The sequence below is a fragment of the Agelaius phoeniceus genome, chromosome 23 (assembly GCF_051311805.1).
Source record: "Agelaius phoeniceus isolate bAgePho1 chromosome 23, bAgePho1.hap1, whole genome shotgun sequence".
In the NCBI taxonomy this organism is placed as follows: domain Eukaryota; kingdom Metazoa; phylum Chordata; class Aves; order Passeriformes; family Icteridae; genus Agelaius; species Agelaius phoeniceus.
Genome location: NC_135287.1, coordinates 6,827,861 through 6,852,863, shown reverse-complemented (window position 1 = coordinate 6,852,863; position 25,003 = coordinate 6,827,861). Strand labels below are relative to the sequence as shown.

The 25,003-nt window shown below is 50.3% G+C and overlaps 3 protein-coding genes across 3 annotated transcripts in view; 1 reads left to right on the top strand and 2 right to left on the bottom strand.

The window, feature by feature from the left end:
- Positions 1-1,316: 1,316 nt before the first annotated feature.
- Positions 1,317-5,507, bottom strand: PTS (6-pyruvoyltetrahydropterin synthase). The gene is made up of 6 exons (XM_054647509.2): positions 5,323-5,507; positions 4,208-4,287; positions 3,542-3,564; positions 3,083-3,139; positions 2,728-2,798; positions 1,317-1,794 (listed from the first exon to the last, which is right to left on the bottom strand). The coding sequence occupies exons 1-6, from the start codon at positions 5,394-5,396 to the stop codon at positions 1,656-1,658; spliced, it is 444 nt and encodes a 147-aa protein (XP_054503484.1). The 5' UTR covers positions 5,397-5,507; the 3' UTR covers positions 1,317-1,655.
- A 1,813-nt stretch (positions 5,508-7,320) lies between these two features.
- Positions 7,321-23,138, bottom strand: BCO2 (beta-carotene oxygenase 2). The gene is given in 14 exon segments (XM_077190062.1): positions 7,321-7,996; positions 8,294-8,404; positions 8,770-8,952; positions 9,126-9,263; positions 11,127-11,294; positions 12,655-12,815; positions 12,943-13,071; positions 14,117-14,219; positions 15,722-15,837; positions 16,742-16,953; positions 17,925-18,129; positions 21,914-22,006; positions 22,784-22,939; positions 22,942-23,138. Coding segments are annotated over 14 exon segments (1,932 nt in total). The 5' UTR covers positions 22,985-23,138; the 3' UTR covers positions 7,321-7,882.
- The window catches only part of IL18 (interleukin 18), a 15,918-nt gene continuing 13,338 nt past the window's right edge, over positions 22,424-25,003 (top strand). The window contains exon 1 of the mRNA XM_077190063.1: positions 22,424-22,823. Coding sequence (XP_077046178.1) covers positions 22,789-22,823 — 35 coding nt within the window. The 5' untranslated portion in view covers positions 22,424-22,788. The remainder of the gene's footprint in view (positions 22,824-25,003) is intronic.

Here is a 25,003-nt window from a genome sequence, read left to right as displayed (position 1 = left end):
CCCCAACTAAAGCAGTTCCCATTTTACACTCCAGAGCAGCCCAGACTCCTGTGAATTTAAAGTTTAAAACCATCCCAGGTTTTTTGGGGTTTTTTTGGCAGTGCAAACCCCACTTAACCTCAGCCTGCAGAGAGTAAAATGGGGCAAATGTGCCAGCTGAGTGTTTATTCTCCCAAGGCACTGAGCGCTCCGTGCCTGGCTCACACCGCAAGGAACCTGCAGCCAAATATCCCCCAAAGCACCACCTTTGAAAAGGAAAAGAGAAAACTTCCCAAAGCTGCAGCTGCCAGGGCAGAGGTTCTGCTCTGCCAAAGGGAATTTCCCTCATTTCTCTCCCAATTCCCTTTCTGAAGCTCTCCCAGGGAGGTTGAGTGAAGCTGAAGCAGGGCAGGGACAGCATAGGGCTGTCCCCAGCTAAAGCAGTTCCCATTTTACACTCCAGAGCAGCCCAGACTCCTGCAAATTTAAAGTTTAAAACCATCCCAGGTTTTTTTTGGCAGTGCAAGCCCCACTTTACCTGAACCTGCAGCAGAGTGTGGCCAAGGTGAACAATTAGGCAAGCTTCATTAAACCTCCCCAAAGGGCATGTTTGTTCCTGTTACTCAAATACCCCATTTCCTTGGAAAGCAGAGGAATTGCTGCCTTGCTTATCATTATCAGGTTGGGTTTTTTTAATTATATGCATTAAGTTATTCTTGATGGCCACTCCCAATTACTCCTCAGGACACTGCTGATGTGACCAAGGGAATCACACACAGCAGTGCCACTGCTGCCTCTGGACAGGCACTGGGACTGGACGGCCTTTAACCACAGGAACTGTGCAATATCCATCCCCTCACTGCCCTTCCTCAGCTTTCCCAGCGTGGCCCCAGCTCCAGAATATCCAGGATAATTGGGGTAGTGTCCATTCAAACTCCTCTCACAGCCTCATCCTGCTGCAACAGCCTCTGCTGAGTTTTGGGGTTGATTTAAGGCTGGATTTAAAGGTTGATTTAAGGGTTTATTCTTGCACTCCCTCCCCAGGGCTCTGCCACCACTGGGGCTGTGACATTCCCACTGCAGTTCCCTCAGTTTCCCATTCTCACCCTGCTCCCTTTGGCTCTCCAGTTTGGATCAGAAATGCTTTTTTTACTGCCCACTACAGAAGTTACACACACACCCATGAAGATCTGTTGGCCACAGGAAGAAATGTGCCTGCAGCACAGGAAATAAACTGATAAGAAGCAAAAAAAAAAAAAAAAAAAAGGAAAGATAATGTTGTTCTCACCTTCAAAAATGCTTCTCTGCTTGATCAAAGAGCAAAGCAACACCAAAGCTCACATTATCAAATAAATTAATTCAATTTTTAATCAGAGAGAAATCAAAGACTTTTGTGATTTTGCCAGGCCACCTCCTCTCCCCAAAGCTGCTTTATTTACCACGGCACAACTCTAAATTTCACATCAGCTGGCAAAACAGGAAGGTCTTGAGGAAAAGCAGAGAAACCGACCTGTTCTGAGAAGCCAGATGGGCAAACTGCTGGGAGGCTCCTTGTGAAACATCTGCCCTTGTCCTGCTGTAGCACAGAACCCAGGGCTGGCTGCAGGAAATGCTGAGCAGGGATCCACGGAGCTGATGATGGAGATTTCTCCTGAGCAGCTGAGCTCAGGCTGATCTCACTTGACAATTGTTTCTTCTCCCTTGTAAACCACCACGTTCTGCTCTGTCTCGTGCACTTCCACCTTGTAAAGGATGCCCTGGGGCAGGAGCTTCTGGAGGCTGTCCCAGATGAACACAGCCACGTTCTCCGTGGTGCTGAGGGGGAACAGCAGCAGGGGCAGGGCTGGAATGGCAGAACTGACACCAAAATCTGCAGCCAGGGTGGGCTGGGGGATGCTGAGGGGCAGCTGGGGACACCTGAGCTATGTGGGGATGGTGGCACTGCCAGCACATGGGGTGGGATGGATGGGATGGGATGGGATGGGATGGGATGGGATGGGATGGGATGGGATGGGATGGGATGGGATGGGATGGGATGGGATGGGATGGGATGGGTGGGATGGGATGGGTGGGATGGGATGGGATGGGATGGGATGGGATGGGTGGGATGGGATGGGATGGGATGGGATGGGATGGGTGGGATGGGATGGGATGGGATGGGATGGGATGGGGTGGGATGGGATGGGTGGGATGGGATGGGATGGGATGGGATGGGGATGGGATGGGATGGGATGGGATGGGATGGGATGGGATGGGATGGGATGGGGATGGGATGGGATGGGATGGGGTGGGATGGGGTGGGATGGGATGGGATGGGATGGGATGGGATGGGATGGGCAGGGTGGGATGGGATGGGATGGGATGGGATGGGATGGGATGGGATGGGATGGGATGGGATGGGGTGGGATGGGGTGGGATGGGATGGGATGGGATGGGTGGGATGGGATGGGATGGGGTGGGATGGGTGGGATGGGATGGGATGGGCAGGGTGGGATGGGATGGGATGGGATGGGATGGGTGGGATGGGGTGGGATGGGATGGGATGGGATGGGATGGGATGGGATGGGATGGGTGGGATGGGCAGGTCCTGCCTGTCCAGGCTGATGTGAGGAGGGGCAGCAGGGCTGGACACAGTGTGGTCAGCACACAGGGACAGGCTGCTGCTGCTGCTGCTGCTGCTGCTGCTGCTGCTGCTGCTGCTGCTGCTTCCAGGGAGGATCAGCCCCTCCAGGAGCCCCCCAGACCCACCTCACCACCTCAGAGAAGTAGGGCACGTCCTTGTCCAGGTTTTTGTGGTCAAGGGGCTCCATGATCGCTGCCTGCAGAGAGAGGACAGTGCCAGCCCTGTCCCTGTCCCTGCCTGGCCTGAGGCTCAGGTCACCCCACACAGCCAGGATGGGAAGAAAGGGAAAGAGCCCCAGATCCAGCTGTGAGATTCCCAGCTGGAGACGTGGCTCTGCCTCACAGAACAGAGCTAAGCCATTTATTCTTCAATTATTGCCTAATTTCCTTTTGATGTCCTGCCATCAGCAGCTCACCACGGACCAGACAAGCTCTGATCATCTCTCCCGGGGGATTAGAAGGAAAACTGGGCTATTTTTACCTGCATGTATTCCTTCAGGTCTGTCAGGTTCATCACCATCCCCGAGACTGGGTCAATCTGCAGGGAAGCACAAGGGACATTGGTGGCAACACAAACCAGACAGGAATGTCTGTGCTCAGCTCATCTGAGCCACAAGGAAATTGTCTTCTCACTGTCAGAGGGCTCCAGCTCCACTCCTGTGATGTTTCCAAAGCCTTGATACAGCCTGGAAACAATTCCAGAGGTTCCACTCTTTCCTAAAAGCTGACACCAGGCAGAAACAACGCTCTGGAAGAGCCTTCAAGCATGAAAACAGCATTAAACTGCAAATCCTTGCTGTGAACAGGACTGGCCACAGAAAACCTGCTCTAGTGATGTGCACAGAGTTTCTGAAATACTCTGGGAAATCCAGGCTTGGGGGCCAGAACTGTGGGGATTCTGCCACACTGAGGGACAGAAAAAGGCGCTGGCAGCACTCACCTCTCCACGCACGGTGACCACAACTGAAAAAGAGAAAAGATCAGGTCACTGTGATGCCCATGAACCCAAACCAAAGCTGCTGCTGCTGCTGGGCTGCACTCGGGAGTGGGCCTGTGAGGGGATGCTCCATAGGAACAGTGACTCAGAGGCACAAAAATCCCTCCCCAAGGGCCGGTGCCACAGGCAGGCTGGAGATAAGCCTGTCTCCCCTGGTAAAGCAGCTCCTCAGCAGAGGTTTCAGGGTGCCAGCAACACAGGGAGCCACTCCAGGAACGGGAGAGATCTAATTCTGTGTGCTCGGGGTGTACAAATGGGAGAACTTGTGAAAAAACCCATTCAAATAATGTTTACAGGCTGTTTAATTTGCATGGCTTTTGCTAAGAAAAAATCTCCATTCCAATCACAATGACTCTGCAGAGTGTAAACAAGCAGACTTGATTCAAAAAGTGGCATTTGAAAATAAATATTTATTATCTATTCAGCTGAAAAATGGCAAACCCACGCTATGGTTCAACGCCCTGCTGCTGAAATTCCCTCCTAATTCTGAATAAAAACACAAACCCAGCCACCAAAAGCTGCATCAGGCTGCTGAGAATGAGCGGCCCAGCCCTCCCCACCCTGAGAGCACCACTCCAGAGCCAGGATGGAAATCAGCTCCCTTCCTACCTTTGTAGTTGTGTCCGTGGCCGTTTGGATTGTTGCACTTCCCAAACAGCTTCAGGTTCTCCTCATCACTCAGGGATTTGCTGTGGGAAAGGCGGGCATGGATCTGTTCCACATCTCCATGGATTCACTCCACTCTGCTTTCCAGCTCTCCATCCCTTCCCTCTCCCACATTTAACCGGCCCAGGAGGCACAAACACAGACAGAGTGTCTGGTCCATGAAAAGATGCTGTTGACAGCACTGAATCTTTCCTTGCTGTGGTTTTGTGTCTGTTTCACAGCATCTGCCTGACACCACTGCTGGATAAATGTTCAACATCTGGGCCCGAAATCACTTAGGCCTGGAGCAAGCTGCACATTTGGGTTTATTATTACTGATTAACAAAGCTGAGGGAGCCTCTCCATAAAGTACAAAGGATTTCCCTCTGAATCTTCCCTTTGAAGCAATCCGGGGCCCTGCTCTGAGTGTTTCAGGTCAAGGCACATTTTGGGAACATCACAGAACCCCAGGGTCACTGCGGTTGGAAAAGAACCGTGAGATCATGGGCTCCAACCAGAGCCAGAGCACCGAGTGCCGCATCCAGGAGTTCCTCGGGCACCTCCAGGGATGGGGACTCCCCGGGCAGCCCCTTCCAAGGCCTGGCCACCGTTTCCATGGAGAAATCCCCCTGATCTCCAGCCTAAACCTCCTCTGGCACAGCTCGAGGCTGTTTCCCCTCATCCTACCGCTCCTAGCCTGGGAGAAGAGACTGAGCCTAAAACTGAGGCAGCTTCAGTCAAGGAATTTATCAGTTTTGGGGGGAAAACCAGCAGATCGGGGGGCGCAGGGCGATGTTTACAAAGCGAAAGCGCTGCCGGCTCTGTCAGAACACGGAACTGCAGCCGGGCACTGAGGGCTGGCTGCGGGAAGGGGCCGGGCGAGGGACACAACCGGGAAACGCAGCGGGGCCGGGAGCCTCAGGGCTCAGCCGTGCGGGGCTCCCTGTGCTGGGCTCCCTGTGCGGGGCTGCTCCCCTGTGCTGGGCTCCCTATGCAGGGCCGCTCCCTGTGCGGGGCTCCCTGTGCTGGGCTCTGTGCGGGGCTCCCTGTGCGGGGCCGCTCCCCTGTGCGGGTCTCACCTGTGCAGGCGGTGGCAGGCGCTGAAGGTGACGGAGCGCGACAGCCGCGCCAGGCGGGCGGAGCGCGGCGACATCGCGGGGACGCAGCGGGGCCGGAGCGGGGCGGCTCCAGCCCGGCTCCGGGGGCGGCTCCGGCCGGCGGGATCCGCCCTCCGAGACCGGGGAACGCTCCAGTTCCTCCCCGTGTTCGGCCCCGGGGTGCTCCGGTCCCTCCGTGCGGAGTCGGGCTCAAGAATGCTCCAATCCCCCGTGTTCAGACCCGAGGATGCTCCTGTTCCCCGTGTTCTGCCCCGGGGATGCTCCAATCCCCCGTGTTCAGTCTCAGGAAGCTCCTTGTCCCCCCCAGTGTCAGCGTTGGACCCCGGGCTGGTTATGGACATCCCTGAAGGGGCACACCCCGGCAATAACATTCATGGAGTTCAAGCAGAGGAAGCCTTAGAGTGTGGTGATTTTCAGAAAGGGAGTAACTGGATTTCTCAGCGCTGCAAGGGTTTGAACGTGCATTCCCTCAGTTCCTGGGAACTGCCGGCGGTACCGGAGTGAATCTGTCAGGGTGGGAAAACCCCGAGCCGCGGGGCAGGGTCTGTGTGAGAGGATCCGCAGGTGTTGGGGAAGATCAAACAGGAAAGCCTTATCAAATGATTGCCTGGCAAAAGATTTGGAGAATATGGAAACTATAAGCGAGATTGAAATGAAAGCAAGCTTTGAGATCCCTCAGTTACTGAACAACTGGAAAACAATGGTGTGGCCACTGAAGGTGATCCCCTTTTGATGGAACAACACCCTCTGCTTGCAGACAGGCCCAAGGGGCAGAGCAGACCCTACAGCTGGGCAGAAGGGGCCCAAAGAGGAGATTTTAGGGTTTAAAATGTAACACAGGATGGTGATGTAATGATTCTTACAGGCTGTATGGAAATGCTGTAGGATTTGTATCTTGGACTAGATTGGTCAGTGAGAATTAGAATATTCAACACAGAAGATGATTTATTGTATTGTAATGGGAACCTCACTCTCTTACCTCTTGTCTCTTAGCTCTTGCCTTTTACTCTCTTACCCTTTTACTCTCTTACCCTCTCTCTTCTCTCAGTCCTGCTCTGAGCTGTGCCTGGCAGCTCCCAGCAGGGCCCTGCCCTTGGCCCTTTGCAATGAACCCCAAATTCCTGACCTGGCTGCAGAGATCTCTCATCTCCGTCCGTCCCGACCGTGCCACCCCCTTCAATCCTCCACGCCGGAGCTGCTGGGGTGGGGAGCGCAGCCCGTGTGCGCAGCCCAGGCGGGGCTGCGCGCTGGGGAAGCGGAGCTTTAAACACGGCAACTTTTCTCTAATCCACTCAAGGCGCCACCTGAGCCTCGGACCCCTTTCCGTTTCCCACCTCAACGAGAAAAAAAAAAAAATTAAAAAAGAGAACCAATGGTGGCTGAACTCCATCAAACTCCTCGTGGCACCATTGTGCTGCCCGTGCTGGGGCTGCTCCCTCGGGGACAGGCTCCAGGAGGAGGGCAGGGTGTGACAGTGACCGGAGGCTGCTGAACGGGAGCTGTTTGCCATCTAGCGGCTTCCACCAGCTCCGGCTGAGCCTCCTCTGCCTCTCCCAGAGCAGCAGCCCTGAGGAAAAATCCTTTTTCTTTTCCCCAGACCTGTAAGGAAGGTGAAGGAAGCTAAGAGGAGGAAAAACCCCAAGGGCGAAAGGGCTCCTTTATTACTCAAGGAAATGATTCAAATAATTCTTCACAATGAAAAAGTACAACCAGAAGTCCTCACTGCTGACCCACCCAGAGTCCAGGATCTGGAGAAGCCTGGATGACACAGGGGGCTGGAGTTTGTTCTGCTCTGCTTAACCCCAGAGGGACACCAAGGCCTCAGCGGGGCTCTCTGTGTTTCCTACTGGTGTTTCCTACTGGTGGAACTGGGAGGAAGGCAGGCACTGTCAGCCAGCAGAGCTGTGTCCTGCCCTGGAGATGTGTCCCCACATCTACAAGACTCTGAGGGCAGGCAGAGAAAGGAAAAACTTCCCAAGGTTTTATTTGAGGGCACTGCTATGGTACAGAAAAAAGCACAAGCACAGCTTCTGTGAGTGTCTGCATCTACCCCCTGGAGCCCACTGAAGGCAACCTGGATGCAAGGGGGGCATTTACTCCCCTTCCCTGGGCCCACCTGTCACCTGCTGGGCTTTACTCCTCTCTTCTGCTCTACACATTCCAGCCAAAGTCACAGCCCCGAGCATTGATGTTCTCTTCCCCTCAGGGCACCAAAGGAAGGGGTTCATCACCTCAGTTTCCATTTTCTGCCTTGCAAGCCTCACCCTGGCATCCTTAGTGAACTGCTCCTATAGCTGGCCTAGCAAGATAGTAAAAGAAATGCAGATAAAGCAGTGGGCTGTGGGAGCAAAGGGCTCCTGCCTTCCTTGGCTGTGTTTTGTTATATAGAATACAGGAGGTTGTGGTGGAGAAAAAGCAGCTCCTTCATCCCAGACGTGATGGAAAGGTGGGAGGTGAAGGCAGCAGAGGTTCTTTGTGGGGCTGGCTCAGCCCTGAGTCCCAGGAGGTGCCCAGGAGTCCCTCAGTGGGCACTGAAGATGCCGTGGAACCCGTAAGGCATTGGCACCCCGACTTCTGCTCGCCCCAGCTCCTGGAAGGTCTCTGCATCCAGGACAAGCAGGAAAGCACTTTGGTTCTGCAGGAGGAGCAGAAAGGCAGAGTGAGTGGCCGGGCTGAACTTCTTGCACTGTTTGCACACAAAGGCACAGAGCAAACCACGGAGACCAAACCTGCAGGGCAGGAGCTCTGAGCCTCACAGCTTCCACTGGGGACACAGCAACATCCTGGGCAAAACTCCTGCCTGCACTGCCTGTGCTTGGCCAGGCACTCTGGAGAGCCAGAACTACCTGCCAGGGAGCCTCCAGCTCGGCTTTGAGGTTTAAAAAGTGAATTAATGCCGTGTGACTTTGACAAACTACAGCCAGCAAGTTACCTCAGCAGGGGAGACCACCACAGACAAGATGACTCCGCTGTCCTCTGCCGTGGCATTGGGCACTGGCACAAACACGGGCTCTGATGGGTAGCATCCCTCCTCCTGCCAAATCTAGCAAGCACAGAACATATGGATGAGCTTCAGGGACGTATGGATGAGCCTCATTGCATTAATACTTGTCTGCTACGGTGAGCAGAGTTACAAGTGCTCCCCACAAAGGCACCTGGAAATACTCTGGGCGCCAAGAAACTTAAGAGTTCAACTTTTTATGAACTTTTTTTTTTCATTCCAGGAGAGTGCTGGTGCCATCCTCTCCTGTTTGGTGACTGTGCCACGTTCATAAGGTGCCAGGTGAGGGATGAAACTGGGAATCTCCTCCCAGAGCCATCTGTGCAAAGCCCTAAAAATCCCCCAGTAAACGTCACACCTTCAAATCCAGTTCAGGGGAAGGACTCGACGAGCTGACTTCACCTCACCTTGAAATTCTTGGTCTCCACATCAACCTTGATCAAGGAGTCCCCGAGCAGGTGCCCGAAGCCGCAGCCGTAGAAGTAGCGGTACCTGCGGCCGTTGTGCGCCGCGTAATTGATCTGGGGGAACTCCAGGCCCCCGACTTTCTCAAAGCCCTCAGGGTGGAGATTTTCGTGTGTGCACCAGACCTGGGAGAAAAAGAAAATTGCAGAGTAATTTCTCCAGGAAATGTGCGGGGTTGGTTCAGCTTGGACAGGGCAGGAGAGCTGGCTGGTCCCACCAACCACCGCACAACCAAAGGTGCTGAAAGCTGTGAGGAACGGGAGCTGCTGCAGAAATGCATTTATGCTTTGGTACACACCTTGCCATCTGCACCCTTCACAGCCTTTGCCTGGGTGTAAGGCAGTGGGTTCAGGTTTTTCCCCACGGGTGTGTCTGGACCCACGTCCAGAGGGAGAACGAAGCGGCGAGGGAAAGATCTGGGGACGGAGGCATAAACCTGTTAGAGAGACAGAGAGTGATGGTGATGGACAGAGGACAGACATTTCAGCTTAAATGCACTTTTAGGGAACAATTCTGAAGTTTTAGACACCCCTGAATTCTTCTTCTTCTTTTCCTTATGTGTTTGACCAAGTTCTGGTAAGGTAAAGCACATAATGGAAAGAAGAAGTTCCTGCATGTTCCAGTAATTTACAGCAGAAACTAAAACCACATGAATTAAAAGGGTCAGCACTGCTCTCACAGTAATTAATGCTGAGCTGGGTATGCAAATCAGCCCAATAAAAAACCATTATCACCAAATCCAGCAGTGGGACAGACACTGCATGTGTTTTATTCAGTTAGAACAGGCTTGTGTTGCTTCACATCACTCTGGGGAGAAGCAGGAGAGCACTGTGCCTTCAGTGCCTGAAGCTCCCCTGCAGGATTCCCTCCTCCATGCTCAGGTAGCCGTGGATTCATGGTTGGAAGTCCAGGGGAATGATGGTGGATTTACCTGGGGAGCAAAGTGCAGCCCCCAGTGTGGCAGACACTCAGCAAATTGAGAGGATAATTCCACCACTGCCACTAAAGCTCTGCTCGAGCCAAGTTCACAACCCATCATATTCCCATTTAAGTAAAACAGATAAGGACCCTGTTTTGGTGTGTTGTGGTTACTTCAATCCACAACTCACCAGCTCACTTGTGAAACTCCCTGTTAATTACATGTTAACCTTGTTTTCAAACCTTTTCTGGTTCATGTAATCTGGCTGAGGAACTCTGCCAGACAGAGTACTCTGCCAGGGTTAGTGAGCCAGCAAATTTGGGGAAAGGAGACAAGCCATGCCCAGACACTCCCGAGGCTTTTGATGCAGTGAATTTGAGCTTCTGTTGTGAAATGACTCCTGTGTGTGTGGGTGGCTGAAGTGTGCTGGGGATGCCATCACTTGTCACTTGAAGATTGTGCCTGCTGGAAACACAGGCCCAGTGCTGGCACCAGGACACCTTCAGCCACATCAAACTCCACCTGGGCTGTGCTCAGAGAAGGACAAGCAAAAAACTGGGATTAACAACCCGCTGTACTTGACTATGCTCAAAAAATGCTTGAAAAAGCCCCAGAATAAATGCCAAGAGAAAGCAGAACCCGATGGGACACAGCTGTGCTCCTTTCAGGTCGGAGCTGAGCTGGTTCTAGACAGCTCAGGACAGACAGGGGAAGTTCAGCCCTGTCTGGACATGCAGCAGCCCCCCCAGCACGCTGGGTTTCCAACAAACACATCTGCAGGGTGAGAAACTGAAAGCAGCCCCACTTTTCCCATGTGTGACCTATGCAAAATAATGCCCCTCACACAGCCTGAAACGGGGCTTTTCACAGAGCCCACAGTGTCCACAATAAATAATTTATTTGAATGTGCTGTTGTGAGGTGTCTGTGGGGAGCAGGGCAGGGGTTTCTGTGGTATTTGTGTTTCTGTGATTTTCATAAAAACTGCTCCTTTTATGAAGTAATGTCTTAAAGAACAGGGTTCCTTTTTCTTTTTCCATTTAGAAGTTATGCTACAACTTATTTTGCATCATTTCTGGGGGGAAAATTGCATTACACAAGGACAGGGAAAATGAATGTCATTAAAACCAAGGTTTTAAAACAGAAATAAATTCTGCCAGGCTATGGAGCTCTGTGTCACACACAGGGCTTGAAGAATTTCATGGGCATACTCCATGGAGAGAGATTTAAAAGGAGAGAAAGCATCAAGAGATGATCATTCCGTTTTTCATGGGTTGTGCTCGTGCTGTCCCCACGGTGATTCCCATTCTCCCAGCCTGAGCTTTGCTGCAGAAAATCAACTCCTGCAGCAGACGCTGGGGGAGCAGAGGCCGGGGTCTCACCTGGTCCAGCCCTTGCCCACTCCTCCTGAGGTTCTGCAGCGTGTAGAGGGCCAGGCTGGTGCCCTCGTCCTGGCAGCACAGGTCCAGCACCACGCAGCCCCGCTCCTCGAAGGCGTTGATCTGGTGGAAGGTGACGAAGGGCTGGGAGCACCACGAGCCCGGCAGAACCTGCAGGGAGCAGGGCACAGCTGCAGCTCCTCTGCACAGCTCCTGCCTCGCCCCCTCCTTCTCCTCTCTCCTGTAGCCCCACACTTCTCTTCGCAGAGAAACACAGGGCACAGTTCTTCCCAAGAATATTTCTGGGTTTCACATCCTCTGAGCCTCAGAGAATGACCAAAACAACTCTTATCTCATTTGGGGTGCCCGTGTTTGTGCCAAAGTAGAATGCAATATGGAGATTATTTACCCAAAGTCGTGGTGTTTTGTTTCCTTGGACTGTCAGGGCCAGGTGTGTGTGTCTGAGTCGGGACAGTCACGAGATTGTGTGCAGAGCTGGGTGCTTGGCAGATTCAGTTTAGATGGAATGGAACATAGTGTAATATAGTATGGAATAATATAGTATAATGAAGTAATTAATTTGCCTTCTGATAGCAATGCAGTCCTCCTCATCATTCACAGAGAAATTCACCTTCACAGAGGAAAGCAAGGCACAGTTCTTCCCAAGAATATTTCTGGGTCTCACGTTCTCTGAACTTCAGAGAAAGGAAAAACAGTTCTTATCATTTGCTGTGCCTGTGTTTGTGCCAGAGGAGAATGCAAGATGGAGATTGTTTACCCACAGTGATGGGGTTTTGTTTCCTTGGCCTGTCAGGGTCAGGTGTGTGTGTGTGTGTCAGGACTGTGGGCTGACAGTCATGAAATTCAGTGCAGTTGAGTGCTTGGCAGACTCAGTTTATAGAGGTAATGTAATATAGTCAAATATAGTGTAGAGTAATAGTGTAATAAAGTAATTAATTAGCCTTCTGATGAGATGGAGTCAGATGCATCACTCTCTCCCCTCACTGAGGATCCCTGCAAATACTGCACTCTGCCCCCCACTGCAACCCCTCTCATTCCTTGGGGTTTGCCTTCTGTCCTTGTGTCACCACAAAAGGGCTGCTCTAAGCCCCTAAGGAGCAAAGCTGGAAGAAGAAAACACAAAATGCCAAGCAGCCCCTTGCTGTGCATCTTTCCCAGGTTCTGACCTTTTTGTACCCTGTAGTACCTGGGACCTGCATTTCAGTCCCTGTCCCTCCAAACTGCTTCTTTCTGCCTGTCCTTTTAGGGCTGGCAAAGAAATGAATGAATAAAGAGGAAAATGCATGAAGAAACCCCATTTTTAACAAATCTACAAATAAACATTGTGGTGTAAATCTACACTACAATAAACCTTAAAATATTTATTGCAGTAACTTCTGGGTTGGTTTCTTAAACTCCCCGTGGCTGCTACGTAACACTTTTGGGAATGGAAGTTGGAAAAAGAAAAAATTGGAAATTTGGAACTTAAAAGTTCCAGATCAGCCATTGCAGGGGCCAAAGACGCCCTCACCTCCCCAGTGTGCTTGTTCACCACGTGGAAGTAGGTGTTGTGCTGAGGCTCCCAGCTGATCCCATCATAGATGGCTGTCCCACGGAGCTTGGAGGTGATGATCTTCAACAGGTTCAGCTTGAGGGGCTGCTCGATGAAAATGATGTAGTTTTCAGTCATCCCTGAGGAGAGAAGGGAGGAATATCACCCAAATATGAGGCAGGAAAACATCTCAAGGGCAGAGAGAGCTGGCCGGCCCTTTCTGCATCGCATTTTCCCAAATTCCCTGAGTTTGGGGTGGGCTCTTACCAAAGCTGTGGTAGTAGGATGGCTTTGCCCTGTCCCTGGGAAGGATGGAGCACAGAACTTTGGCTCCCTCCAAGGTGTCCCCGTGGCCTGACTCCTGTGGGGGGACCCTGATGATGTTGTAGCTGGATCCTGGAAAGGGGAGAAGGTGTTCAAACCAAACTCAGGCTCTGCTCCTTCCCGTTCTCCAGGAATACTCGGAACAACCTCTCCTAAATGTCTCCCCACAGGCAGTAAAGCATTCTACAGAGGATTTATCTACCAAAAGAAAAACAAAAAGAGGATGCTTGAAAGGAAATAGAGGGATCTTAGCCTAGGAGAATGCCAGCTCTGCCTGAAGCACTCTCCTGTAATAACAGGGGCAGGATGAAAACCAAGCTCACAGGAAATGAGAACTCGGAGCCTTAGTAATGCTCATTTAATAAACCTGGCATATGAGCAGGAAAGGATGGCTGAATCATAATGATCCAAAGATTGGTATGTCCAGCTGGAAAAAGCACATGGCACAGAGCTGGGCTTTGCTGAGGCCAAAGGGAAATGAAAGCAGCAAGAATGAAAAATGGTCAAAATTGGGAAAATGTGGAGCTGGCCTAAGGGATCTCAATAAAGGGCAGTGGCTGCTTTCAGAGGCCCCTGGAAAAGAAGGATTTCACACAGCTGACAGGGACTGATTGCTCTGAGCAGCCTTGTGGATGGAACAGGGTCCTATCAAGATGCTCAGAGTTCTGAGAAGAAGAAAAATATCCCATAAAACTCAGCTTTGCTGGAAGATAGCCAGGTGACCAGAATAAATTCTGTCTTCCCTCCTGCAAAAACCCTTATGGTGCTCACCAAAAGCCAATTTATTCTGAGTGAAAAACATGAATTGCTAAATTTCCTCAGATGAGGCTTCGGCAGTGGAGGGGACTTTAAAAAAGTCGTTCTCCTGTTTTCCAGCAAAGATTGGGAGAGGAAGAGGAGAATTTGCTGGACACTCACAGGCCAAAGTCAGAAGCATCTGAAACTAAATCCTGAGAGGAGTCAGTTTTATGGGGCAGACTGGCACTGACACGTTGACTGAGGAACAGCAATTTCCAGGTCTCTTTGGGTGCTCCTTCAACAGCTGCTCCTTGAAGCAGCACCAGGAGGGATCCTGTACCCCCTGCCCAAAAAACCAGCCTGGCCAAGGCCTCCTCACCGTGCTTCCCATAGGAGTTGCCCATGTTGTAGGTTGTCCCATCAGACTCGTAGTGGGGATGAGCTGTGGCCCCATTCACTGCTATAAACTTGCTCCAGTCCACCTGCAAATGCCAGAGATTTTCAGTCAGTGCAGAACTTCCCCAAGGGTCGCTTTTGTGGAAGTCTGAGGAAGAAGAGCAGATTTTATTCATTATTAATAATGTGGGATCTGGACTCCAGCCTTCATTCTGCCTGCAAATCCTTGAAAATGAGGATATTTCTCTATCAGTAAAGCAGGACTAATAGCAGTAGACATTCCTTGGAGGACACAGATGCTCCTTATGGTACAAGTGCTGGCACAGTGGGAATGATGCCCATAACAAGCACAGGCAGGTGTGTGAAGGGATGGTCACTGCCCCAAAACAATCACCAAGAGTTTTGTCACTGCATGCTCAGAAAACCAGGTCCTATTAAGGCATCTCAAACTGGAGAGCTTAAATGTGAGATCATCCCTTCCATTTCTTCACTTACCCAAGAAAATAACAGTCTGCATCTAAAAAAAAATGCTTGAGGGGAATTATTTTCATTTTATGATAAGATGGCTCAGCAGAGCTGAACCTGAAAATCCCCACGTGTCTTTTCATGACTGCAGTCTGATTTACAAACAGATCAGCTGGCAAACCACCCAGGACAGCTCCAGCTCGGTGGCTGTGCTTTACACACAGCTTATTCATGACTCACTACTGATCCTGCAGATAGGAATTCCTGGAGTGGCTCCCTCATGACCCGAGGGATGCTCTGAGCTGGCATTTTTTGGTGTCAAACAGACCCAGCAGTACATACAGACTTAGGAAGGGCAGAATCCTCACTCAGCCCTTCCCACAGCTGTCCAGTCCAAATCCCCTCTAAGGGTGCAGGCAGGGGGGATTTCATTTGCAAAGGTGCAAGATATGCATTAAACATGAGAGGAACACATCCATAAGGAGATATTTTGAAGATTTCATTTGCAAAGGTGCAAGATATGCATTAAACATGAGAAGAACACATCCATAAGGAAATATTTCCCATCCAAGCAGAAACAAAGCTGGCATGACTCAGGCCAGCCCTACATAGCTTGTGCTGTCCTGTCACAGGTCACCTTCTGTCACTTCTGGCCACAGGGAAAAACTTCTCTGATGTTTTGGTCATTTCCTAGCAGGGAGAGAAAATCAAGTGGCAGCTGAACCACCCCTTTACAGCAGGGTTTGATCAAGGGCAGCTTTGGAGTGTGCGAAGCTTGAGGCGTAAAAAGCAGATCAAGAGAATTGATATGAAAGCAAAGCACCAGGGAAAAGGCAGATGTGAGATCAGCAGTGTTCACTTTTTCTTGTACACAGAAAAAAGCTGTTTCCTGTTCTGCTAAGAGGTGCAGGCAAGCCCAGGCAAGCAGGGAGAGCAGAGGAGAACTGATAGCTGTGCCCAGCCAGGCAGTGACTGCACCTCCACCCCTGAGAGCTGCCCAGGGACCCAGCTGGGAGATGCTGCAGGCACAGGCAAATTCCTCTGGAGGTGGAATTGCCCTTGAGCCAGCAAGGTGTGGTTCTGTACCACCGTGCCCCAGCTCCCTAATCCCACCTGTCCACACCTTCTCCTTTGTTTCCAGTGTCTCTGGGTCCACCTTGTGCATGCAGATGTTCTCGCTGCTGACGTAATAATCCCCTCTGTACAGCACATAGTTCACATTGCAGTTGTCACTGGGCTCTGAAACAGAAATCTTGGCATTGTGCACAGCTCATGTTGGATCATGGCAAGTTAGACATATTTAAACAAATAAACCTATTTGCAGTGACATTAATCCCTGTGAGATTGACTGGAAATATTTTGCTCATCTACAAAGGGAAACTGTGCAGGTGGAGCTGAGTTAAAAGGACGAGGACAGGGATGGAAATCACTGTGGGAGCTGGGCAAAGGCAGGTGAGGGATGTGGAGAGGTCTGGAATGTCTTGAGGGAGCTGGGGTGGGGATTTGGGGGCTGTCACCACGAGTGAAGGTGTGAGCACCTCGGGAAAGGACAGATGATGTGGCAGGAGGGGAGAGGACAAAAGGAAGATGGTCACAGCATCAGCAACAGGCTGCAAACTTCAGCCCTGCGCTGGTTTTAGTGGGGAGCACTTTGCTTGCATTTAAGCCTCTTTCTTCCCTGACGTACACAGAATCCTAAAGGTCCTGGAACTTCCATGGCTGTGCAGCACCATCCCTCACCCTACTCAATAATCTCCTGCCCCTTAGTCCAGGAAGGGAGGGATTAGCCCACTTACCCTACAAGCTTAGCAAGGCAAGGTGTTTTAAGGGCAAAGCTGTGTCTCAGGTAGAACATCAGGGTCAGCACTGCACAGGATATTCTCTCGGGGAGAGCTTTCTTTGGGAAATTTGCAGAAAGATCCAGGATTGAGCGAGCTCAAGTGGCATCAAAACATTAAACTCTGCCTCCCCCCCGCTGAGGCTGACACCAATTTGCATAATTTCGGCATTTGGGCCATATTCTAAGAAAAACATGGACTCACAGAAAGTCTGTCAGACTTCCTCACCCCTCCCTTTCCACCTAACCACAAGTTCCTCCAAGGAAATCTCAGAAGCCCCTCGAGTTTTACAGAAGCTCTCTTACGTGGCGGCTCGAAGCGGGCCAGGAAGCGCCCAAAGAGGCTCTTGCACGGGTCTGGCATGGCCAAGGTGCCAAACTCGGAGGCCACAATGCGGCTGTGCTGGCTGTTCCTCAGGTAGGAGCTGCTCTGCAGGAACCTGCTCCTGTAGCTCACCGTGCCATGGGCCAGCTGGAACTGGTGCAGCAGGGCCATGCCATCAAACCAGTGGTTAAACCTTCCGGGAGAGAGAAAAAAGAGATGAAGAAGAGTTGGGCATTATATGATACTGTGTAGTACCCTCTTTTTAGGTTTAGTGATCTTTGTAAAAGCTGATTCCCAGATCCCCTGAATTATTAACCAGGCACAGCTTTGTTTGGGAAAACCCCTGAATCAACCAAATCAAACCAAACCAAATCAAAACGAATCGAAACAAGTATATTCACAGCTGTGGGGTGTGATGTTTGCAAATGCTGTAAGGTTTTTTGGGAATATACAGATAAACCACCCACTTCTTGCACAGGGAATGGAGTTTGTGCTGTACTGTACAACAATATAAATTAATACTGCAAACCCAGAGGCCTTTAGCTCTCAGCTTCTTGCAGGAATTTATTGTCTCCAAACCAAGGGATTTGTGAGACTCCCAGAGCACCTGATGGTCTCACTCCAGGAATATGAGGAGGAGATCAGCTTTGGCCACTTGCTGCCATCAGCTGAGCTGTCATTACTAGAATGGCACATTCCAAGCCACACGGAGTAAGTGCCTTCTGAGGATGTTTTAATATATTATTCTTAGCACTGGGTGGATTTGCTTCTCAATCAGTTCACACCGTTTGGTGCAACCAACTCTCCAAACTCCTGCCCTGGATTTATTTCAGAGTGCTCAGGGGTGGATTTTTGTTCTTCAGGACAGAGGACAAAGCTGGGCATGTTTTATTCCCCACGCCACCATGGTGAGTGGGTGAGAGCCTCTCTGTGACTCAGCTTCTCCAGCCTGGGTGACTTCACCATTCATCTCCTCTTTGCAGAAAACAGGAGTTCCCAAATGAGGGAGCAACTGCTCTCAAAAGACTGACATCAATATTTCTTCCTTCCCGTACGTAAAAAGAAACTAAAAGATGCTCTAAATAGTCATGAGGGGGACTCCCCTTTAGGTTTAGGCAGAGTTCTGGCCAGAACCATTTAAAAATTCATTTAAAGGAGACTTACTTGTCATTGCCAAACTCGAACTTGCCAGGGCCATTCCTCAGCAGATTTCCATTAATCCACTTGGGAATATGTCCTTTGATCTTGGCTGGGATGGGCTCGGGGGTCTCCTCCACGCTCTGCACTAAGGGGGAGATGCATTGCAGCCCCCGGGGTCTGTGGCAGGGGATTTGCTCCCTGGATGGGCTGGGCAGGTAATTCTTGAAGCCTGCAAAGAGAGCAGGGAGAACAAAACAAAGGGAATTGAGATTTTCACGGGATTAAAGTGAAAAATGCTAGATCTTGAGATTGGATGTCAGGGAGAAGAGCATTCAGCATCTGCAAGCAGCCAGGTTGTGGTGGATACTCAAGGTAAAGTGACAAAACCCAACATATCCACAGGGAGCTGAAAATCCTGTGGATTCTACTCTGCTCTAGTTAACCCACAAGAGACATTAGTTCTGCAGCCCAAAGGAGGTAACAGAACATAGGACGATAGAAAAGATGATGAATTTTCTTTTAATCAAAGAAATGTATATTTGGATTTAATTTAGCAAATAATTAAGAGAAGAAAAAAGAAATGCAAAAATGGAAGAACAACAATGAAACTGAGCCCAAGCCCATTTACAGCACAAAACAGATTTACAAGTTTTATTTGGCAGGGAGATAAGCAGAGAAGGATAATTACTGGTGGAGCCTCTGGTTTGGCCGCAACCACCCCTTCTGGAGAACAAAAGCCGCAGGAGAGCATGAAGCGATTGGAATGCTGTGAGCTACCAGTGATGTCAGTGATTGGCTCCCACAGCCTGGTTTGCAAAGCCTCATCAACACAAGGATTGTTTTAGCAATCCATTTAGCTGCAGAGGTGGATTTAGCCGGGGGTGCCTCCCTGCCCAGGCTGGCACCTGCCCGTGCTGCCCTCAGCGCAGCCGCTCTGTGCTCTCCCCCAGACCACGGAGCCAGCCTGAGCTGCTGAGCGCTGAGTGGGCTGAAATGCTGACCAGAAAGGGCACCTGGCAGGCAGAGCTCCATCACCCAGGGCTGCTCAGACACCACACACTGAAGGAGTCCAGGCTGTTACAGAATTCACTCTGATTTTCTGCTCTTTCACTACCGCCGCTTCTGGCCTACATCCTTTAATCCAGGTGACCAAGTGTAGCTGCTGCCCAGCTTCCCTCCTCTGAAACCCTTTGCTCAACATCTCCAGAGGAAACCTGCTCTTTCAGCTGGACTATTTGCAAAAGAGCTGAGCTGGAAGACAGAATTCTGCTGAGCTTGTTTTTCTACACAAAACCACCACAGGTTGCCTGTTAGGATTGCAAGAAGGTAAAATGCAAGGTTCCAATCTAGCTCTCCAATCTGCCAATCCCCAAATCCTCCTTTAGATCTCTGAAGTGTTTGCAGAAATGCAAATGTGGATTGCAAAGATGCAAAATATGCACTAAAGAATGAGAGGAACAAACCATAAGAAGATGTTTGGAAGATTCATTTGTAAAATATGCATTAAAGAATGAGAGGAACACAACCATAAGGAGATATTTTGAAGATTTCGTTGCAAAGGTGCAAAATACACATTAAAGAATGGGAGGAACAAACCATAAGGAGATATTTTGAAGATTTCGTTGCAAAGGTGCAAAATACACATTAAAGAATGAGAGGAACACAACCATAAGGAGATATTTTGAAGATTTTGTTGCAAAGGTACAAAATACACATTAAAGAATGAGAGGAACACAACCATAAGGAGATGTTTTGAAGATTTCGTTGCAAAGGTACAAAATACACATTAAGGAATGAGAGGAACACAACCATAAGGAGATGTTTTGAAGATTTTGTTTGCAAAGGTGCAGAATATGCATTAAAGAATGAGAGGAACACAACCATAAGGAGATGTTTTGAAGATTTCGTTGCAAAGGTACAAAATACACATTAAGGAATGAGAGGAACACAACCATAAGGAGATGTTTTGAAGATTTTGTTTGCAAAGGTGCAGAATATGCATTAAAGAATGAGAGGAACACATCCTTAAGGAGATATTTCACATCCAAGCAGAAACAAAACTGGCATGACTCAGGACAGCACTACATTGAAAGTTCCTGGAGAGCACTGTAAATGGAAATTTTGCAAAGACACATTCCACAAAAGAGCCTGGCCAGGGTTGGAAAAGACCTCCTGAGTCCACCCCTCCCAACTGCTGCCCCAGAAATTCTTGTATAAGAATTCTGTCTTAAAAATTATTCTGTGTACAGGCACTTATTCCCTCTTTGGATAACTGCTCCTTGTCCAGATGATCAGGAAAATGCTTTCAATTTACCAAAGGACATTATTCTTGTTTTTCTGGCAGCTCTGGTGTGTGGTTTAGGTAGTTTTCCCTTCCTTGTCTTGTATTTAGGGTGAAGAATCATATCACTTCCTAAGCTAAGTAAGCCAAGTTCTTTTTGTTTTTCCTGTCCTGTGATAACCATTCACGTGGTCATCTCAGTAATCCTTGAAATCTGATCTAGTTAGAACTCATCTCATTACAATTCATTCCAAGGCATCCCCTACAAACTGGAATTCAATAAAATGGACTGTAAACAACAAGAATATTTACGGGAATGCCCGAAACCCAGGCCAAAGAGAGAGAAAGAAGCTCAGCAAGAAAATCGATTGGTTTTTTTCTTCTGGGCATCACTCAAAAGAGCTGAAGATCCTGGCAGAAATGAGCACAAAATGGGAGCGACTCCCAACACAAAGATCAGCCAAAACAGAGGCTCTCAGAAACAAGACAAGTCATTGCAGACAATTCTGAATAGCTAGGGGGAAGGAAGGCATGCAAGAAGAAAAAAAAACCCCAACATATCTTCCCTATTGAACAAAAAGACATCTGAGTAACAACTGTTCACTTTAACCGAATTTTGAATGCACAGAACACAGAAAACTCCTGCTCAATACAATGTTCCTGAGTAATTTCAAAAATGCTGTTTCAGCTTCAGGGAGAAACTCACTCATAACAAAACCCTTTTTTAACATCCAGCTCCCCAAGAAGGGACCAATCTCTCTCTGAGAAAGGCAGAAGACAGACTGGTTTTTAATATTAAACAATGCGTAAATAAAATGACTCCCTCAGTTCTGGCCACGCTCCGAGATGGAAGGACTTGAATCCACAATTAAAACCCGACAGTCCCAGCGGGGCTCTCTGTGTGTGCTTGAACACCTGAAAATCAGCACAAGATCCAGGACCCTCATTTCTCCACTGTAGTTCCTTTCCATCCTACCTCAGACTTTTACAAACAGGCTTAAGGTCTTTGGCAGAGGCAGTGCCAGACACGGCGGTGTAACTTTCCTCCAATATTTTCTCAAGATAGCAGGCAGTCACTGCAGAGTTACCCTTTGTCCAGCTCCTGTTTCCCTGTACAGTGTGCCATGATTTCACTGACCAATACACACTGACACTCCAGCACTGATTATTTATTGATTGCTTATATGCAGATATGGTGGGACGAGGGACCAGGCTCTTGAAGAGAAAGCTGCCGTGGGTGCAGCCACTATGAATCAGACATTAAATTGTACTTCAACAGCAGTGGGTGGGACATGAAATCTGTAATGGCGGATGACAGAGGCATGGGAGCCATTTGCTACATGGGATCACATGGGAGAGGGCAAAGCCATTTTTATTTTAATCTACACGTTCAAAGCCAAGGCTCGGGGTCCCCCTCTCCACAGACAGACTAATTGTTCGACTCCACAATGAAGGGCAAAATTTAGCACATAGAAAGCCATTATATTCTTCAAATAGGGAGAATGAGGCAAGAATTCTGTTTTCCCCGAGGATCATTCAAACTGGGAATTATCCTCTGGCACAGGTTGTGTTTTGTTCCATATAAAACACTGGCACAACATGGAAGCGGATCAATTTTCCCCAACCCCAGCCCAAACCAGAGCTGTGGATTTGTGCCCTCTGGACTCCAGCCATCCCCAGGGTCGGAGCCCTGAGCTCCCAGGGAATTCTGAAGGGAAGGTGCAGCACTTGCCTTGCGAGCGCCGGGATGTGCCCGTGCTGGGCTCCTTGTTCCATGCAGCTGCTTGGTTCCCCATGGCCAGGGGCTCGGGCACCGACTTCCTCTCTAACAGCCCGAGGAGCAAAGGAAAACAGAAAAGAAACGACAGAAAACGCAGGGAAAAAAATAAATGGAGAAAAAGAGCAGGGGAAGGCTCAAAGGAAGGAAAGGAGGAAGGCGACAGTGAACTCCAGCACATGAAATAGCTGTTGATTTCCCAGAAAAATTAGAGTTTACATTCTGGGGTCTTCTGGTGGCACAACAAGGCAGATTTGAGATTTTTTTCAGCTCTTTGGATACCTCGGAAGCAATGCTTTGAATTTAAAGGGGCACCACTACCAACAAAAAGCAGAAATTCCCGTGAGGTCGGCCATGATTTTTATTGGTTCCTAATTTCTGAAAACGAGTAAACAAATAAACAAAATAAAACGAAGAAAAAAACCCCAAAAAAGCAGCTCAAGCGTTGCAATGATGACACAAAGCGCAGAGTCGGGCTGTGATACAAAATCCTTTGGGGCAGTTCACCGTTTGCACGTTCGGGCTAAAGCCTCGGCAACGATGCGGCTCCAAAGAACCTTCTCCCTGCCCACTTCCAGCTGGCTCCCTCGCACAGAGAATCGGCTGTGTGCTGCTTTTCCAGCTCTAGACCATCTGTATCTGCCGTAATCCTTGCCTCTGCCCTTTATCCATTCAACAAATAACAGGCATTTTCTGCCATCTAACAAAGGCTTCAAATCGCTCCGTCGCGAACGCCTGACAATAGGAATTGTTCTCCCGACCCGTGTCAGCAGCAGCAGCCCCTTTCCGAGGGCAGTGGATGAAAGGGATTTTAAGGCGTTTTACCTGGAATGAATTGCATCAAAGAGCAGAGGAAATGCAGCAGGTGAGCGAGCAGGAGGCTGGCGGCGGACAAAAGGATTTTGGCGAACATATTCCGGCGGGCAGGAGGCATCGGCTCGGAGCGGCCGGGCGGAGGTAGCGGTGCCAGGGCAGCGAGCAGGGAGGCAGCGATGGTCGGGAGAGGTGAGCGCTGCCTCTCATCATCCTTTCACAATAAGAGCCGTGTCCGCAGCAGCGCCGCGTCCCGCGGGCCGGGGCGGATCCTGCCGCCAGCGCGGGCTCGCCGGCCCCGAGCGCTCCGTGCACCTGGGCCAGGTGAGCTGCGTTTGCCAGGGCATTGCTGCTGCTGCCAGGGTACTGGGACCACTGCCCGGGCATTGCTGCTGCTGCCAGGGTACTGGGACCACTGCCCGGGCATTGCTGCTGCTCTCAGGGCTCTGCCCACCACTGCCCGGGCATTGCTGCTGCTGCCAGGGCACTGCCACCACTGCCAGGGTACTGTGACCACTGCCAGGGCATTGCTGCTGCTCTCAGGGCTCTGCCCATCACTCCCAGGGCATTGCTGCTGCTCTCAGGGCTCTGCCCATCACTGCCAGGGTACTGTGACCACTGCCAGGGCACTGCCACCACTGCCAGGGTACTGGGACCACTGCCCGGGCATTGCTGCTGCTCTTGGGGCACTGTGACCACTGCCAGGGCATTGCTGCTGCCCTTAGGGCACTGCCATCACTGCCAGGGCATTGCTGCTGCTCTCAAGGCTCTGCCATCACTGCCCAGGCATTGCTGCTGCTCTCAGGGCTCTGCCCATCACTGCCAGGGTACTGTGACCACTGCCAGGGCACTGCCACCACTGCCAGGATACTGGGACCACTGCCCGGGCATTGCTGCTGCTGCCAGGGTACTGGGACCACTGCCCGGGCATTGCTGCTGCTCTTGGGGCACTGTGACCACTGCCAGGGCATTGCTGCTGCCCTTAGGGCTCTGCCATCACTGCCAGGGCGTTCCTGCCGCTGCCAGGGCTCTGCCATCACTGCCAGGGCGTTGCTGCTGCTCTCAGGGCTCTGCCACCACTGCTCGGGCATTGCTGCTGCCCTTAGGGCTCTGCCATCACTGCCCGGGCATTGCTGCTGCCCTTAGGGCTCTGCCATCACTGCCAGGGCGTTGCTGCTGCTCTCGGAGCTCTGCCCATCACTACCAGGGCGTTGCTGCTGCCCTTAGGGCACTGCCATCACTGCCAGGGCTCTGCCATCACTGCCAGGGCGTTGCTGCTGCTCTCGGGGCTCTGCCCATCACTGCCAGGGCATTTCTGCCCCTGCCAGGTCTCTGCCCATCACTATCAGGGCATTGCTGCCGCTGCCAGGGCACTGTGGCGCCTGGGAAAAATTCTCCAGCGCTGTGTGCCAGCCGGGGAGATGGAAAGACAGGCAAGAACAGGACGTGGATCTGTGTATCAGAGCAGCCAGGCTTCCAGGTAATTTTAGGAAATTCCCATCACCTCACCTTCGTGTTCAGCTCCCAGAAATACTTGGGATGCAAAATAGTTTTGTTTCAAAACCTGAGGAGCCATTTTGCACCTTAATGAATCTCTTTGGGAGTATTGGCTGCCAGATTCCCCCTCCAAACCCAGCAGGATGGGCTGTGCTCTGCTGAGCTGCACCTGGGACAGAGCCTTCCCTTGGGGATGCCAGGGGCGAGCTGCCAGCGCTCTGGATTTGTGATGGAACATTGGTTTCATGTCATTAATCTGCTCTTAAAGGCTGTGCTGTGCCTGGAGAGGGAGCTGGGCAGCAGGCACAGCACGCCAGGGACCCCATTCCACAGACAGATTAAATCTCATCTGAAACCTGCTCTGAATTAAGCTGATTTCTTCCCGTCCGTCCTGCACTTTTAGAACTCCTCTCTTATTATTCCCTCCCTTGAGTTGTGCTTTCTCTCAACAAATCCATCTGCTTCAACCTTTTCCCACAGATCATCTTTTCTCAGCTCTTTATTATTTCTGGTTTTTGGAAATCTTGATTTCCACTCAACCCTTCATGTTTTTGAGATTACCATGAATTTTTAATGTATGCTAGTGATGCATTTGTGACTTCTAGTTTGCTGCTCTTTAAAAAAATTAATTATATTAATTCTGTTTTTTTTCTGGGTTTATATTATTTTTATTTCTGTTTTCATATTAATTCTGTTTGTTTTTTTTTTTTCCTAAATCATTTGGGATAATGTGGA

Excerpts from the sequence above, each read along its gene's own strand:
- PTS (XM_054647509.2), bottom strand. The coding sequence starts at position 5,396 with ATGTCGCCGCGCTCCGCCCGCCTGGCGCGGCTGTCGCGCTCCGTCACC. Across the intron at positions 4,288-5,322 it reads GCCTGCCACCGCCTGCACAG|CAAATCCCTGAGTGATGAGG; the intron begins GTGAGACCCGCA and ends CCTTTCCCACAG. Across the intron at positions 1,795-2,727 it reads TACTTCTCTGAGGTGGTGAG|CACCACGGAGAACGTGGCTG; the intron begins GTGGGTCTGGGG and ends GTTCCCCCTCAG.